This window comes from Eretmochelys imbricata, chromosome 27 (genome assembly GCF_965152235.1).
Source record: "Eretmochelys imbricata isolate rEreImb1 chromosome 27, rEreImb1.hap1, whole genome shotgun sequence".
In the NCBI taxonomy this organism is placed as follows: domain Eukaryota; kingdom Metazoa; phylum Chordata; order Testudines; family Cheloniidae; genus Eretmochelys; species Eretmochelys imbricata.
In genome coordinates this window covers 16,457,222-16,471,407 of record NC_135598.1, presented here as the reverse complement: position 1 = coordinate 16,471,407, position 14,186 = coordinate 16,457,222, and the positions used below count along the sequence as shown (strand labels likewise).

Genomic DNA, 14,186 nt, shown 5'->3' with positions numbered 1-14,186 from the left:
ACGATCGAGCCAGCTTTCTGTCCACCTTATAGTCCAGTCATCCAATACATACTTCTTTAACTTGCTGGCAAGAATACTGTGGGAAACCATATCAAAAGCTTTGCTAAAGTCAAGATATATCACATCCACCACTTTTCCCATATCCACAGAGTCAGTTATCTCATCATAGAAGGCAATCAGGTTGGTGAAGCATGACTTGCCCTTGGTGAATCCATGTTGACTGTTCCTGATCACCTTCCTCTCCTCCAAGTGCTTCAAAATGGATTCCTTGAGGACCTGCTCCATGATTTTGCCAGGGACTGAAATGAGGCTGAAAGGTCTGTAGTTCTCCAGGTTCTCTTTCTTTCCTTTTAAAAACATGGACGCTATATTTGCCTTTTTCCAATTGTCCGGGACCTCCGCCGATCGCCATACATTTTCAAAGATAATGGCCAATGACTCTGCAGTCACATCAGCCAACTCCCTCAGCATCCTTGGATGCATTAGATCTGGACCCATCCTACTTCTCAGCTTCTGCTCACTCACCCATCCCACATTAAGGGCTCTCCTGCCTGCTGCATCATAACACCATATCCATGTTCCAGACAATTTTCAGATGCATCCCAGTCTTCTGATATCTCATTTCTTCCTCCAGAGTCCCCCAAAATACCCATCTGAGCTTACCCACTCAACCTCCTTGCTTCACTAGCTCACATACAGGGCTCCGTCTCAGTTTCCCTGCCTCTGTCTGGACTCCCTGTTTGTGGTGATATACAGTAGATATGAACAGGACTGAATTATGTAACATTTACATTCTGCAAACCGACTGTTGAGGGCTGAAACAGCTGTCCCTTTTGTGAGATGTAACACACTGTGCATGTGAATTTGTGGTGGGGCACACCAGCAAACCACCATTCTCTTTTACTTTGTGATGAATTGACCTGAATCACCATCTTTCCAATAGTCACATTTTATACATTGCAGTCAGTAAGGTGAAGTGAGATGTTATTCTTTAGGCTGGTTTTCTAAGAGGCCATGGTTCTACAGCTGTTGCTAAGAATATTTAAAAGCTGCTTTAGGATTTAAACATTTTCTCATTGGTCTGTGTTTGATTGAGCTCATCAAGTGCCCCCTGACTTTGTAGCATGTTCTTCAGACTCAGATTTCAGTACAGGAAAACATGCAAGGGCTGATTCTCCAACTGCTTTGCACCTGACACCATCATTTACTTAGGCATATCCGAACTATCCACTCACTTACACCAGTGGCAGTTTTATACACCCATTTTACACAAATGAAAATGACTCTACAAGGAACAAGACAGTACAGAATCAGGCCCATAACTGCTTCAAAATAAGGTAGGACAAATCTGGCAAGTAGCAGAATGTTTATATTTATAAATAAATAATTTTATATTACATTTGTTGTATTACACTAATACACATGACACGCAACATATTAGAAAACGTTAGGAAAGAAAACGTGCCATTTATTTTTATGGACTTGATAGGTATTACCATCAAATGCTTTATTATACACTAAAAGTTAAAATTCAATAATTATTTCTAACTTGACAGTGGTCTTTAATAGTGAGACTCAGTAGGGGATTTTTATTATTATTTTCTTCAGATGTTACATACAACAGTTTGAATTTTAAAATTCTTCCAGTTTTAATTATCTGATGTTTCCTGTTTATGCTGTTTGGGCACTCTTTGCAACTCTCATCTTGAAGACTTTTGTTTTTCTTTATAGTTGGCTTCTAGACAATTTCATTTTTAGGTTTTCTTGCACTAGTTCAAAGATAAAATAGTTGAAAAGCAAACAACTTTTTTTTTTTTAACTAAGCCGTTTCCACTGGAATGCATAACATTCATGGAGACATTTCTATGATGTTTCAGTTTTTTAAAAGTTTAATTTTATCAAACCTAAGATGGGGTCATGTTTGATATGAGTGTCCATTTGAAACTCTAAAAATACTGTATTAAAAAGACCAATTAAACTATTTTCTATTACAGTAATATTCCATGCACATAAAGGTGTGCATTTTTCATGGCAGGGTACATTCTTAAATGTCTGCATGTGGGTGGTCTAATTCTAATTAGTAATAATGAGAGTGCGTAGCTAGAGACCTACACACTGCTTAGTTATGGATACTACTTACCCATATGTGGGGGGTGGAGTAGCAGGATCTTGCCAGTGCAATTAATTGAAGTGCAAAAGTAGACTACAACAGGAGGGAGCTATTAAACAGCCATTATTTTAAAGCAACAGCATATTTTAGGAATCATTAAATAGTTTACGTCCATATAGCTACTACAGAGCTTGGAGCCCATGCTGACAGATGTAGAGAGAAGATACAAATACTGTGAAATGACGTTCAGTATTACAGACAAGGAGGCTGGGGCATATTACTGGTTTGTACGGTAGGAGAGGCAGTTTGTTACATTTAGTCCAGTAGCTGATGAGTAGCAAAGTCCTACTGAGAGGGTGGTAGACTCCAGTTATTGACTCTATGGTATTCACATAGCACCAGTTAGCATAGTATCTAGGCATGGCAGCAGGACAGTCACAGAATGGAAGCAGCTGCACAGCAGTGGCTGCTGCACGCAGCAATGACTGTACACGTGCTGCGTGCATACACATGCTCTCACACCCATGGTCACACTGCAGTTCTGGAACTTGTGCTAGGAGTTCAGAAACAGCTTCAGAAACAGCTATGCACATAGGGAACACTGCCTGTAATTTTTAAGGGCTGAAAGGTAAGCCAACCTTAAGTATAATGTTGGGGGGAGGGATAGCTCAGTGGTTTCAGCATTGGCCTGCTAAACCCAGGGTTGTGAGCTCAATCCTTGAGGGGGCCATTTAGGGATCTGGGGCAAAAATTGGGGAATGGTCCTGCTTTGAGCAGGGGGTCAGACTAGATGACCCCCTAAGGTCCCTTCCAACCCTGATATGATTCTATGGTAAGTATTATAGCTGCAACTCTAAGATGCCCTTCTCAATCTCTTCTATTTCTGATTCCATGAATTCAGATTTCCTCCTGATCCCAGCCAATCCCCCGTCACCTACTCTCACCCTTAAATTCACTTTTGTTCTCTTCTTATTCATTCAACAGAAGCTTCGGACCTTTATGTTATTCAAGGGATGAATGTTAGGGCTTGTCTGCATGGGACAAGGAGAAATAAGCTACAATGAACTAAAGCAACTTTACTTCTGAATGAGAGCATCCACACAGGGATGGAATGTGTTTTAATTCAGGCATGCTGACGTCACTACTTTAATTGATTTGTCTTAACTTTCCTAAGTGTCACGCTAGTGGTCACCCTCTTCCACTCACATGCTAGGTAGAGCAGGATAAGAGACTTTTGAGACTAATTTAAACACCATAACTAGCATGAAGCCTTTGGATATTCATTTGTAACTTAGCTAAAGAGAACCATAAAAAGAGAGTTCCCACAGTGCACGTGGTCCTCTGTAAATCAGCCCAAATCATGAGGACCTTCTTGCAAAACCTGCTGCATCTAACTTATTTATTGCTGTCACAGTGATCTCTTCTGCTGGCTGAGCTTGGCTGTTAAAACCACCAGCCAGGTTCTTGTCTCAGTTGCTAGTGAAACCTGGCAGTAATTCTATAGAAGGCAACATACCTGGGGTCAGAATCTGGCCCAGCAATTTCAAAGTTTTTAGAAGAGCCACAGCTGCGTCCATAACTCAAACTCTTATATGAAGAGAAATGATTCAGTGTAATGGGAAATAATAAAGGTAAGTGGCAACTAATTACCAGAACTCCACTATGGAAATTGTAAGAAAATGGACAGAAGGATCTCATTTTCAGTGGAAAATCCTGTAGAACCTCACTTGCTGTCACATAGCTTTAAACCAGATTTTGTATTGATCACATTTACAGTTTGAAGGGAGACTTGACTACATTCCTGATCCTGTAAGGTGCTCCACCCAGGCAGACCACTGGGCCCACACACAGCCCTGTTAATTGCAGTGGGGATCTGCACTGTAGAAGTGGCTTGTGGAATTAGAGCCTAAACCAATACAGTTTTAATAGTCACTGATCCTAGCTGGTGGTAGAAATTATGTAAGAAACAGTGAGGCGTAAATCTACACAGAGCTGCATGTAAACTCCTGGGTTTGCAAAGGAGAAGTTAATGGAAAAAGGCTACCTCTTCAAGAGTATGACACTGAAATGATGACTGTCCTCACCCAGAGTATTTTGGATAGGCAGCTAGATTACATCCGACTTGGAAATGGTTAGCAGCAACATATACTATATAGTGTAGGCCTAGATCTTGCTGGTCATGAGTAAATTTACATATAGCTCAATTTGAGTGCAAGGTTAAATTGTAAAACAAGGGTATGACAGGCTGACTTCTGGAGACAGTGTTTTGGGACGAGCTGAGGTAAGTGGGAATACTTTGAACTGATAAGCTTAAAATGTAGCTAAGGTGAGGACATAAGTGATTGGGCCCTACACAATCAGCAAAGCAACTGGTCCTTACTTGATCCGTATGATGTCCAAACCAATTACATTTAAAAAGTATAGCTGTCAGGAGCTAGAAAAATGTGTAGTGTGTGATATGATTTGCAATTGTGATGTCACCCTGTATCTAAACCACCGGCGTCTAGGCCTGGCTAGTGTGGGCATAGAACTGTTCCATGCCTAATGAAATAACCTGAATGATGAGCTGGAGTTGAACTGAGTTTTTGGATCCGAGAGAACTGGATGAAATGTTCTGGATAAGCCCAGTGGAAAAGGTCTCGGAGGAAGTCCCAGCACATAAAAGTACCTGAACCAGGGAGGCAGAATCAGTGATTATCCCAGATTGTAGCATGGGAAGTGTCTTTTCAACACTTCAAGGGAACGTGGCTGCCTGAGGACCTTGCACGCTTACTGTAGCGATTGAAAGCTTTTCAATAAAGACTGTGGGTTGGACAGCTTGGCTCTAGTATTAGCCCTCTGACGACTAACACTCTGCTGCTATCTGACACTATAGTCTTATTTTAGTGCAAGTTCAAAATTTCAGTATCAAATTGTATGTTACACACAGGGGAAGATAAGAGGGAAGAAGAGTACAAAAGCGTAACAACTGTTTTTGAGCAAAGAATGTCGGAGCAAGAGGCACCATGATTCATGCAAATAAATATCCATTCCATTTTTGACAATATAGTAACCATCAAATCTATTATTTTAAAACCAGGCAGGTGTGTTGAAACGAACTCATAAATGTATGCAGCTAACCCATCTGAGTTGGTCCCATAGCATAAATCACATGTGTCCAGAATGGAAGTTGGTTTGTGTCTTTGGAAGCCCTTAGCAACATGCCTGAAAGTCCAGCTGGTCGGATAGAACAGGCATCTGTGAATTTAAGTAAGTGTACAGTATCCACCACAAAAGTCTTCCTCTGTGTGTGCTGCAGTCTCCAACTGGACTCCGCACTTTTGTTTGTCTGTATCCCAAAGTCCTGGAGTCTGTAAGATCTTTATGACCACTTCCTCAAAGGCACATTGTACTCCATCCCGTGTTTTAGCACTGGTCTCTAAAAAGAGGGTAAAACCAATAATTCCTTTTTTTGCACAGAATTTTCCGCTTTATAAAACAATTATCTTTGGAGGGGAAGGGATGCTATTTTGTTATTTGCAGCTGTACTTTTTTCCTCCTCAGAGCTCGAGTTTACTGACAAATCATCCCACAGCAGCTTGAAGAGTCTAATTTCCTCTAAAGGGAACTCCATTGTTTCCCCTTCCTTTTTGCATTTTTAAATTGAAACTTCTCCTCAGGTTGTGATCGATCCTGCAAATATATTTTTAGAAAAAGATGGCTCTAGAATGTAAAGTTCTCCCTATACTCATTTGTTCTGCTTCATAGTTAATTCTGCCTTACTGTGGGGCAATGGACTAGATGACCCCTTTAGGTCCTTCCAATCCTACATTTCAAGAGGCTTCACCACTTGTAGGTTCTCATTTCATTGCATCTTTGCTCATCTTCACCATGATACCATCTCCCCAAGACAGACTGCATTCTACAATTGGCTATAAATTCACCTCCATAACTGTACAAAAAACTCAAAGTTGGAAAATAGGAACTGGTCAAAATTCTGGGTACCAGCCCCGGATAAAGATTCCAGTCTGAGCAGAGTAAGGCTCTGGGGTTTGGGAACACAATACAACACATCTTACTTTTAAGACACAGATTTAAATGTGGCTCCCAGTCAATGACACTAATCTTATTTTCAATTGAAATTATTAATGTCTGCAAGATAAGGGTTAGACTGGTGCCAGTCTGTTAGGTACACATTATGGGCCTAACTTTCAGGCACCCAAAACTCCAGATCAGGTAAATATGCAGCACCTCAGAAAATAAGGTTCTCTGTGCACACATAGGACACCAAGGCAGTAAAGGAGTCATGTTAATTTAACGAAAGGTGAATCTGAAAGGTACTCACTGCTTTCAGCCATCTGTAGCTGCAATAGCCCAAGAGTAACAAAGAATAATGGCCTGGAGGAGAGCGGCATTCTGTTCATTCATGCTCAGCTGCAACAAAATAACTATCCTATTTGTATATCTTTATTGGCAAATAACTGCATACCTATAAAGAGCATTGAGTGTTTCCTAGCAAACTGGAGTCCCTCTGTTTTGTTTATCTCACGATCTGGCTGCAGAGAAAAGAATAAAAGTAAAATATGCTATACTTGCCAGATCTTGGGAACTCCAAGGAAAAGTGTCATTATGGGTATATTTTCTAAAACTCCTCCAGACACATCGAATTGTTGCTGCAAATCCATAAGTCTATATGGTGATCATAAATGACTGAATGGTTCCATTAGGCTTTACAACCACTGTAACACTGGTTTAAAAATATCATAGTTGTACTGATACTGAGAGCACTATAACCGTGGAAAGATCCCTGGATCCACTACAGCATTTCAAAATAGCTACAGAAAAAATTAAAGGGTCTAAAAGATGGTAAAAATCAGGAAGGTAATAACTGGACAGATACAGAATTTTGAGTCAACTGACCTTTGTCTGTTACCTCTGATTGATTCTGAAGAACAGGGTGAGATTCACAAAAGTTTTAGTTAGTTGAAAAGTGACTAAAGAAATATTTGACTCACAGAGGAAACACAGATTCAGACACCAAGTTTTCACCTGCAGAGCGGTTAAATCACTGACTGGATCGTTAGACTAAAGGAGGAGTTGTTCATAAAGACCAGTGTAGGAGAAAGAGTGGAGATGTTAGTGTGTGAGGCTGACAAACGGGTAGACAAGGCTGGAAGCGTCTTCAGGAGATAACATGACAAGAGTGGACAAGGAGGAAGGAGCAGAACTGTAAAGGGCCTTGAAGGCAAGCACAAGAAGCTTGAACTCAGTGTGATAATACAGAGCGAGTCAGTGGAGGCATTCAGAGAGAGTGATGCTGTCAGAGCGATGAGCAAGAAAGACGATTCTAGTCACTGCCTTCTGAACCGATTGGAGGGGGTGAGGTGTGTGTTAGGGAGGCGAGCGACGAGGAGGCTGCAGTAGTTAAGATGGGAAATGAGGCCCATTGAAGAAAACTAAACAGTTTAACAGTGCTATGAGTCAGACGAGGAGCGAGAATGACAGCAGATCTGAAACCCAGAGGTAACACCTACAGAGAGACCCGGAGGCTGAGTCTAAGACATACCGCTTGGCCAAAGGGTCAGGAGGAAGGGACAGCAGGGGAGAGAGGATGGGGTCTTGTAACTCGGATGGCACTTCACTAGAGATGCTCAGAAAGAGTTCCAGTGTAGTTTCTTTTCATTAAATATGATTTGCTCTCTCCATTCTTAATCTTGTTTTACAACAGCTCACCTGATTTAGATCATGTCACAAAATTTTGCACAAAATTCCCAAACAACCTTCTGCCTCTAAGAGGAGGCAGCAAGGAAAGGAGATCTCCAGCCTGCCCCATTTCAGGTTTTTCAGTCAAAGCGGCACAGACCAGGTATGCTGCATGCAGGGCTGTGAGCCTCCTGGTGCATAGGAAACACCTACTGACCACGAATGAGAACCAAGTGTATGAGCATAAGATGACAGCTCTAAACTGACCTTGTCAATTTTATTGCCAACTAACATTTTTACAATGTTGCTCCGCGTAGCATACGTCTCCAGCTCGTTCAGCCAGGTCATTAGTTTTGTGAAAGTATCTTTTCTCGTGACATCATACACTAGCAACAAAAGAAAGGGACATGGTCAACTGCAGATTCCTGGGCTATTTTTACTGCATTAGTGCTGCCCTCATTTCTTATGTCTTTATTCATTTGAGATTACTTTCAGATAATTGTAGGAGTAGTAGATGTGATCTCTCGGACAGTAGGAATGGCAATCCTAATCCCTGATGACTCAGAGTAAGTATAGTGATGATAGGAAACAAACACCTGTTCCTGTAATATTTAAGGTTGGGAAACCCAACCTAACAGCTGGGGCTTTATGCTGTTACTAGCCTTGAATTCAAGAGCTGACAGTGGAACTGCAGGACATTTTAAAATAGAAAGTTATGTATTTAAGGGGGCAGCGGAGTGTGTTCATGTGTGGGTTAGCAACAGACATTTGGAATTTTCAGTACTCTTTTAAAAAGAGACTTCTGGTTATTGGTAACTCCACAACTGTGCTTACTTATCACTAATTAGTTGAATAGAGTGGCAGACTATACCACAGAAGGAATGTATATTCTGTATAGCAGGTTATTCAGCTTTCATAATCACTTGACAATAGGAATCAGATTTTTGCAACTCATGTGATCACAAAGAATGGGACCTGCCATAAGTTATTTGTGCTTTTCACCAGGCACATTTGATATTGTTTCTGAAGAGGGAAATAAAAATGTCTCAGGAAAAGCAGACTTGGAAAACAATTTGCTTTGTAACCAGAAACACTCCAAACAGAAATTACTATAAAGCTGAGAATGCATCTGCTCAATGGTTGAGCTGTCTGTAATATAAAGTCTACAGCTTTTTAGTATAAAATGTTCTGAAGACTCATCATTTCCTGCTGATAAAGGTTAGGAGCCAAAACTCAGCCTAGTGGAGCAGGCATATTGTTAAAACCATGTTAATTTCTCCTCTTGCCTTTTAAGTGAATACCACTGCTTTTGGTAAAGAGGTATTAAAATTTAGTTAGTGATAATGATTTCACAGTTGTGCTAATCATATTCCTCCTACCTAAAATAACAGCTTGAGCTCCTCGGTAATAACTGGGTGTCAGTGTTCTAAACCGTTCCTGTCCCGCTGTATCCTATAGAGGAAAAACCAAAAAGATTTAGAACTAAAGGGTAATTTGCAATATGCGGCATAAACAGAAAAAGTTAACACTGCTTTGACCTGGAATCCTGCGATTAGGATACATAAAGCATAGGCGATGTAGAGTCAGGGAAACAGGCAACAAATATTTGGAAAAGTGATGAGATGAAAAGAAAAACCATGAAAAAAGAGAGGTTATAATTGAAGTTTAAAGTTAAAGAGGATGTCAGCCTCTGAACCGGAGTAAAGAGGTGAGAAAAGCCAATGGGACTCAGATCTGGAAGGCCATTTAAAAATAAATAAGGGAATAATACTGCAAGCAAAATAATACTATATATACAATGAGCTGGGTTGGAAGTGGAAGAGGTGAGGAAATGGGAATAAATATTCATCCAGTGCAAGACACTACACTGCAGGCAGGAGGAGCAGACAGTGGGTTTGATTCTTCTATTGGCTTATCCTGCAGTAGAAGAAGAGGGCCCGGTATGTGTAAAACATTTTGAGGCTAGCAGGATCCCAAGCAGATGAGAAATTAGATTAAAAGTTATTTACAGGTCAATTCAATTATTAGTGCAATACCCTATATTTCCCTCCAGAAAGACTTCAAACATTTCCAGAGTGCATTATGAAATCCAAACCCGCACAGAAAGGACTATAAAGGGGCAAAGGAATATGAAATTTTACCCACGATTTCTTTTATTTAAGTTAAGTGCCAGTGTTGACACAAGAACAAATGGATATAAACTGGCCATCAATAAATTTAAGGCTTGAAATTAGGCAAAGGTTTCTAATCATCAGAGGAGTGAAAGTGAAGTTCTGGAACAGCCGTCCAAGGGGAGTAATGGGGGCAAAAAAATCTAACTGGCTTCAAGACTGAGCCTGTAAAGTTTAGGAAGGCGATGGTGTGATGCAACTGCCTACAATGGCATATAGTCAATCTGCAACGGCAAGTAGCAAATGTCTCCAACGGCCCGTGATGGGACACTAGTTGGGAAGCTCTCTTAGTTATGACAGAGAATTCTTTCCCAGATGTCTGGCTAGTGGATTTTGTCCACATGCTCAGGGTCTAACTCATCACCATATTTGGGGTCAGGAAGGAATTTTCCCCCAGGGCCAGGTTGGCAGAGACTCGCGGGGGGGCAGGGGTTCACCTTCTTCTGCAGCATGAGGAACAGGTCCTTGCTGGTTTGAACTAGTGTAAATGGTGGATTTCTCTGTAACCTGAAGTCTTTAAATCATGTTTTGAGGACTTCAGTAACTCAGCCAGAGATTATGGGTTCCTTATAGGAGTGGGTGGGTGACGTTCTGTGGCCTGCAATGAGGTCACTCTAGATGATCACGATGGTCCCTTCCGGCCTGAAAGTCTATGAGTCTGCCTCAGAAATTTCCATTTAAATATATGTAAGGATTACAATACCTAGACATGCTGGACATCTACACCATCATGTAATTTCTCTACTTTGTTAAGCAAATATTCAATCATAGGTTTGGCATGGTATTCACTTACAAGGGCTGACCTGTTTTTATTAAGCAGTTTGTTATTATACCCTTAAACCTCCAAGTACAAAAGGATACAACAGCAGAGCACTCCTTTGTACCAATGCAACTGTCAATATGAAAGAACAAAAAAGAAATGGCTTCTAAATGTTATCCTCAGTTTTAATAATAATGAAAATCCTGCAGTGTCTGATGCAATCTTAGTAAAATAAACACTTAAAAAATTTCTCCTGGATACCTGACTAATGGAAAAGAAGAGGAAAGATTTTAAAGCCACTACACAAAAGTGACAGGTTTCAGAGTAACAGCCGTGTTAGTCTGTATTCGCAAAAAGAAAAGGAGTACTTGTGGCACCTTAGAGACTAACCAATTTATTTGAGCATGAGCTTAGCTCACGAAAGCTCATGCTCAAATAAATTGGTTAGTCTCTAAGGTGCCACAAGTACTCCTTTTCTTTTTACACAAAAGTGATGTTCTTAGAAATAAGCAGCTCTGCTTTAACATCTGGCATGCTAAGGCAGATCACATACAGCCACAGGGAATTTCAGAACATTCCCTGCTGAGCCTTTATGAAATTGTAAAGTACACAGAATGCAGGGCAAGTGCTATGTTCCAAGTCTGTTTGATATTCTAGATGACCAATTTCCCCACCAAGCTTTTGAAATCTTATTTGTTTTCCAAATACTAATTCCAGAACAGCCGGAAAAACAAATTTATTATTTTCAACCTTATCTATGATTTTTAATTTTTACAGAGCACCAGTCATCAGAGTACCTATGCACAGTACACAGTAAACTGGCATAAACCTTAAACAAAGATGGACTCTGCACATCTTTCTGGGGATTGGCGGCTTGTTTATGGATTTTCTTTTATATAATACAGCTTCACGTCAGTAATGAGTGATTTCTCCTGATGCTGTTAACATACTGCTGCAAAGGTATCTTTTTCAGTAGCACAATTTGCACAGGCTCTGCCCTTGATTTTGAGCTCAGAACAGCAAGACACAGCCTTGTGACTGAGGCTTGGTTATTTGAATTCCCTCTTGGCAGAGCTGCTTCTTTGCTTGCGACTTGTTCAGAATGCAAGAAGCATATTTCCTCCCTGGTTTGAACAACCATGATTGTATTACTCGTGCTTTGTATACAATCAGTGTGTAAATTATGCAAACTGGCAGGTTACCTATGATAGCATTTTTTGTTTTGTTTTTATTTTAAAGCCTTAATAGTATTGGTCCAAGATAATGCATACGAGGTCTCATGCATATGAGCATCTACCCCCCCACAATCCAACTTTTAGATCTGAGGCTGACAGACAATTGTGCCCTCATGTGTATGGAGCCTTCTCCTCCTGAGTTTAATTTCAGTCTCCCTCACCTCACTTAAACAAGAAAAGCTGAGGATCTGAGAGAGGAGAGGGGCGGAAAACAAACAGAGAGGAGAATAATAGGCATCATGTATAAATATATTTTTGGGAGAGCGAGAAAGTTTCAAGTTTTTCTTTTAATTTTAAGTGGGACATTTTTAAATAGATTTTTATTTGGGGTATTTTAGAACATGATCATTCTGTTGCACTGAGCACCAAGTACTGTGGATGTGGGTGTGGAGAGGAAGCTTTAAAAATATTATAATTATACTTCCCATGCAGTTGTAGTCTGGTGTCCTAATTTTCAGAGGTTCTGAATTCCTCCACTGAAGCCAACAGTTGTGGGCGAAGGCTCAGACCCTCTGAAAATAGGTCTTTAGCCTTAAACAGAGATTACAACACTAAATTCCCCTTTCCCATTAATTGATGGAATGGGGCAATGCATGGCAAGTGTCGAAATAAAACTGTCTAGAGTTTGTTTTCAGCATGGTGCTCCGTGCGTTCAATGCAAAACAGCTAATAGAAATAATACTGCCAAATCCATACAGTAGCTGTTTTGGGCATTTCATCCCCATTAGGTCTTGGCTGTTCAAGGGTTGTCTATCTGGGGCTCAACCCTCCCCTTTCATGCATGGCTGTGTCTTGTCAAGTCCATTAATGCACAGCAGAGCAGTCCAGAAGAACTAGTGAAGCTAAGCTGACTAGATGTCCCGATTTTTAGGGACAGTCCTGATATTTGAAGCTGTGTCTTATTTAGGCACCTATTACCCCCTCCACACACACACACACACACACACACCCCTTATCACTTGCTATCTGTTCACCTGAAGTGAATCCCAGCTGCATATGTAATGGCAGGAGTGAGCCCTTGGAATTTATGCTGCAGTGGAAATAAACCTCAGGATGAAAGTGATGAAATGTGACAAGCTTTTCAAAAAAGGAGCCTAGCCCACTTCACACAATTTTACAGTAGCAGAACCATGGTACTTAAATACTCAAGATACTGTGTATGCCGCATACCCATTCACTACTAAACACTGTTTTAAAGTACAGCAAACTTTAGTAATATAAAAGGGCAGGCTTTTTGTCTTTATCCGTCCTGGGCAAAACTTACCCATATTGCAAGTTGCACTGGATTGCCATCAACCATCATTTTCTTAACTTTAAAATCAACACCTGGTATGCAAAAGAGAGGGAAGCAATGTCAGGACAAACACAGCGAGAGGCTTTGCTACTCTCTGCGTTTAAAGAAAAGGAGTGCTAGTGGCACCTTACTAGAGACTAACTAAATTGGTTAGTCTCTACGGTGCAGCTAGTACTCCTTTTCTTTTCGCGAATAGACTAACGCGGCTGCTTCTCTGCGTTTAGTTTAGTTGCTATGAAGTTCGCCAACATTTGGTACCTCGCGACACGGCAGAGGTACAGTCCCTTCACAGCACAGGGTTGTACACAGCCTCTCACACGGAGAAAATGCATGAACAAACACAGGCTGCGTGTGGTCATAACAGCCAGTTATGAAAGCCTCGCGATCCCCTTTAGGAGGCCTCTGCCGCGCTCCTCCTCCTCCCTCTCCCAAATCCGGATCCCTACAGCCGGTGTCATCGCTGGCCCTGGCTCCTTACACCTGCCCTATTTCAACCTCCTACCCCCTGTAACGCTGCAGGTTTGGGGGACTCCCCTGGGGCGGCCTGGAGCTCGCGCACGAGAGCTAAGAGATCCCCCGGAGCCCGGCCAGGGAAGCTCGCAGCACTCACCTATCGTGGGGTTCAAGTGCGGCTCAAACGTGTCATCGGTGAATCTCAGCAAGAGACTGCGGGAAAAGCAGAGACGGGTGAGCGGGCCGCACAGGCCCAGCGGCCTCCCAGGACCCCCACCCCCGAAACCGGCCCCGCCGCTCCCGGAGCGCGTTCCGCACCTGGACTTCCCCACCGCGCTGTCCCCAACCATCAGCAGCTTCAGCGTGGCCATCGCCTCGATCGGCGCCAAGGCCGGGCCTTGCGCAGCTGCCTCCGCGCCCCGCACTGCCAGGGAGAGGCGCCCGGTGCCCCAGCTCCGCCCTGGAGTCCCGTCCCACCGCC

The 14,186-nt window shown here is 41.9% G+C and overlaps 1 protein-coding gene across 1 annotated transcript; it reads right to left on the bottom strand.

Moving 5' to 3' along the window:
* Nucleotides 1-1,356: 1,356 nt before the first annotated feature.
* On the bottom strand, nucleotides 1,357-14,175 carry LOC144258049 (ras-related protein Rab-18-B-like). The gene is made up of 7 exons (XM_077806367.1): nucleotides 14,024-14,175; nucleotides 13,863-13,918; nucleotides 13,223-13,284; nucleotides 9,172-9,244; nucleotides 8,060-8,178; nucleotides 6,579-6,645; nucleotides 1,357-5,528 (listed from the first exon to the last, which is right to left on the bottom strand). Exons 1-7 carry the CDS (start codon nucleotides 14,074-14,076, stop codon nucleotides 5,356-5,358), a joined length of 603 nt encoding a protein of 200 aa, XP_077662493.1. The 5' UTR covers nucleotides 14,077-14,175; the 3' UTR covers nucleotides 1,357-5,355.
* Between the last annotated feature and the right edge of the window lie 11 nt (nucleotides 14,176-14,186).